At 38.3% G+C, this 4081-nt stretch overlaps 1 protein-coding gene across 1 annotated transcript in view; it reads right to left on the bottom strand.

Annotated features, from left to right (window-relative positions):
- Positions 1–1521: 1521 nt before the first annotated feature.
- Positions 1522–4081, bottom strand: part of LOC107749116 (solute carrier organic anion transporter family member 5A1-like) — an 8973-nt gene continuing 6413 nt past the window's right edge. The window contains exons 5-9 of the mRNA XM_016564202.1: positions 3502–3666; positions 3213–3411; positions 2965–3124; positions 1957–2192; positions 1522–1876 (exon numbers count right to left, since the gene is read on the bottom strand). Of these exons, the coding sequence (XP_016419688.1) occupies positions 1780–1876; positions 1957–2192; positions 2965–3124; positions 3213–3411; positions 3502–3666 (857 nt within the window). The 3' untranslated portion in view covers positions 1522–1779. The remainder of the gene's footprint in view (positions 1877–1956; positions 2193–2964; positions 3125–3212; positions 3412–3501; positions 3667–4081) is intronic.

The raw sequence follows: 4081 nt of genomic DNA on the forward strand, positions 1-4081 counted from the left end.
GTGATTTAGGAGGAGCCAGTGCGATGGGAGGAATTTGCATAGTAAAGTTTGCAGTCCCTTTCCCTTCACTGTTAAAAAATGGTGAATAAATGAGGTAAACAAGTACATGTATCTGTCTGCTGTACAGGAGAAGCAAAAGAGTATGTGCACAACTAACACTATAGGTAACTAGATGAGATGACTATACGTGTTTGAGTATGTTTGTATCTGTATGTGATGATGAACAGAGGTATTCGTCCTGCTGAGGTATTGTCAAAAAAGTTTTATTACTAATCAGTGCTTCACAAAAATCCTGTGATAATGTGTCTTTTATGTGCGTTTGTGTGTGTGTTTAAAAAAAAGGCACCAGCAATGGCTATAAGCGGTGTGGTATGTTACCATTTACATAATCAGCTGTCATAATCGTATGATGTTTCATGCATGTGTATGAGCGAGTGTATGTGTGTGCGTGTGTGTGTGTGTGTGCATGGCTCCAGTCCTCACACCGCCACTTTTTCAAGTGACCGTATGGGCGGAGTTATTGCTTTCAGGCCATTGCCAGGGCAGCTGTTACCACGGCTAAGGGCGTGTCCAGTTGGCATTGCAGCGTGGGAGTGTTCTGGCAGGCGTGGCAGGAAGACAGGACAGGAGCGTGTGCGGGCGTGGCCTTTGTGACCTCCTGCGTGACAGATGAGGTGGCTCACCGTGTCCAGCGGGGAAAGCGTGCGTGCGTGTGTGCGTCTGCTCCTCGCGCCGCTTCAGTGAATACCAGGTGAGAAAGATGAACAGGAAGCCCAGGAACTTCAAGCTCGCCGCCAGCCCAAAGTAAACAAAGCGGAGGGAAGTGACATCGTACTCCCAGCAGGACCCATGGAAACCACAATCCAGCTGCCACAGCATACAGGTGGTGTCAATCACAGCTCCAAAACAGATAGGAGTGGGGATGTAGGCTGGAGAGACAGAAAGAGAGCATATATCAAAAATTGTTTAAATATTCATAATTTTAGCAACTAATTGATTAAAAGGGCTGGGAGAAAAAATATTAGATTATTTTTAGATATCTTTCGTTTTTTATGTATACTACCATTCAAAGGTTTGGGCTCAGTAAGTTTTGTTTTTAAAGAAATCTTTTTTTTAATGAAATAATTTTTTTTTTTTTTATTGAGCAAGGACATGTTAAATTGATCAAGTGTTAGTAAGTACATTTATAATGTTACAAAAGGTTTTCATTTCAAAGGGATGCTGTTCTTTTTAACTTTCCATACATCAAAAAATCCTGGAAAAAAATGTATTATGGTTTCCACAAAAATCTTAAGCAGAACATCAGTTTTCAACATTGTTGAAACATAATAACATTGTCAACATAATAATAATAATAATGTTTCTTGAGCACCAGATCGGCATATTAGAATATTAGTTATTTTAAAATGTAATAATATTTCAAAATATTACAGTTTTTCTGTATTTTTGTATCATCAACCTTTTAATATATGAAAAATGCCACAGTGAGATTTCACTGAACACTTTTGAATGAAGGCGCATATGAATCATTAAATCAGAGTTTTGAATCACTGAATGAAGCAGCTTATATTTTATGATGCTATTATAACATCTTGGTTTTAATACTCTTCCAAGTCATGAGCCAAGAAATGATAGTCTTCTGAGATGGTCTTCGGGAAATGTAATGGCCAAATAAAAAGAGCATTAAAATCCAGCTTAATCCTATATTGCCAGCAAATCAATCCTGAACATATGATGGATATTCAATATTTGCTCAGCTTTATTGGACAGTCAAAAAAATTATGAATTCAATAAAATCCGTCCAATCCTATCAAGAGTCCTGAGAAGAACAAACTGCATTCCCAGAGCAAACGGCCTGTCCTCTTCCTCCACTGACCTGCTCAGGAAATAAAAGAGGAATGAGTAAAACAAAGAGATACAGAGAGAAGATAGCTGAGTACATGGAGAGAAGCAGACATGAGCGTAACGATGATGACGGACGGCTGAGCGCAGGCGGTTATGAGAATGACGATGAAGAGAAAGATGAGGAAGGTGATGAGCGTTCCACATGTGCGCTCACACTTTCCTGCCAGTGCATAACCGTTCTCGTTTAGGTACGTCTTCACAATCACCACCTGCAGATCATGGTTTCCTCCCGACGGCGTGATCACCTGTCTGCTCTGAACGCATGCACAGTCCGAATAGTTTCTGATCTGAGAGGGAGAAAACACATGTTACGATACATATGAAAAATGTCAACAATACTGACAGAGACAATTTTTTTCAGGTGGTTAAATTTTTAGGCTACCATGAAAAATGTTGGTATCTTAAGCCAGTGACTCTCAAAGTGGGGTGTGGGGTCCACGACTCATAGCCAGGGGGTCCAGAAATTATTTTAGGACCCTATGATTATCGCGAATGTGGAAAATGTGTGACTGAAATACAAAATTCAGTCAAAAAACGTAATAGTTGTATGAATTCAACTGATTAGACATTTGATTTTTGATTATTAAAATTGAATGAAACCTTTATTGAATCCAGAAAAATTAAAATGGAAAACACTAAATTTGGGAACAATAAAATTGAATTTGAGAAAAAATAAAATAACTTTCATATGGCCCTAAAAATGACATTTTTGTTAAACTCTTAATAAATTGTTGTTAAATTCTAGAAGTTGGATGATTTCAATAAGACATGCTTTCTGATTACTAGTTTAATTTAACCATTAACACAAAGTCCAGAAAGATGAAAATTGACAAAAAAACTAAAAACTAAATCCAAAATCTAAGAGTTACAAATTGTAGCAAGCATATGCTTAATCACTGTAAACAGCTTTTATTTTAAAGTAAGAAAACGTGCAATCAGTTGGGCATTACAGCAAAATAAACCCCAACATGGTTTTGTCAAGCCCTGGATTCGCTGTTGATCTACATTTCAACTGACCACAGACCTCGTTTTAAAAACTCTTGATTAAAAATGACTCACTCCTGAGGTTTGGTTGGCGATGTTGCTGCAACCAGCCAGACATGGGTTAAAGTAGGTGATGCCATCAGAGCCACAGACAGGCGCATACTCATGAATCCTGCAGCCACAGTTGACGTTACAGCTTCCCGTCAGGTTTCGGTGAGACAGAGTCAGCGTCGGCCTGCAAAAAACAGATGGAACATCATTCAGTGCGGCTCATGTTTCCAGGTGATATTTATGTACGGGTCTACAGGGTTTTACTCCATTACCCGGTGGTGTAAGGGATATTGATTCCACCGAGGTTGATGCTCTCGCAGCCGACAATGAAGAGAGTGGAAAAGCAGAGCAAAGACACGCCACTGCAGATCATGGCCAGCTTTGCTGCTTCTCTTGCACCAAGCTTCAGTTTCTTAATGATGTACCCACCTAAAACTATACCGACACCTGCACTGGGTACGATGATCAGACCTGTACACACAAATTCACAATTAATAAACACCCAGTGAGTACTGTGATCAGATGGACACATGTTTGTGTCAGTGTGAGTGTGTGTTGTACCTGTGTATATACTGGCATTAGATGCTGGAACACCAAATTGAGATTCAATAAATTTGGGAATGAAAGTGATGAAGGCTGTGACGATGGCACATTCCGCCGTATACGACAAACTCACAAATAAAAACGTCACGTTACTCAATATACGCACTGCTGCTTTTGGCAGATCTGGAGAGAGACAGAAACAGACAGAGAGAGAAACAAGACAGATTTATAATTTGATTTCAAATGTGTCATCCAAAATGTGTTCATACTAAAAATCAGTGTTGTTATTGTTAACTAAAACTAGTAAAAAACTATATTCGTTAACTGAAATAAGTAATCTGGAGTACTGAAATTAATAAAACTGAAATAAAAATAAAGTTAATATGTGACCCTGGACCACAAAACCAGTCTTAAGTCGCTGGGATATATTTGTAGCAATAGCCAAAAATACATTGTATGGGTCAAAATTATTGATTTTTCTTTTATGCCAAAAATCATTAGGATATTAAACAAAGATCATGTTCCATGAAGATATTTTGTAAATTTCCTACCATAAATATATCAAAACTTAATTTTTGATTAGTAACATGCATTGCTA

Source organism: Sinocyclocheilus rhinocerous, unplaced genomic scaffold (genome assembly GCF_001515625.1).
Source record: "Sinocyclocheilus rhinocerous isolate Xijiao unplaced genomic scaffold, SAMN03320098_v1.1 scaffold919, whole genome shotgun sequence".
Lineage (NCBI taxonomy): Eukaryota > Metazoa > Chordata > Actinopteri > Cypriniformes > Cyprinidae > Sinocyclocheilus > Sinocyclocheilus rhinocerous.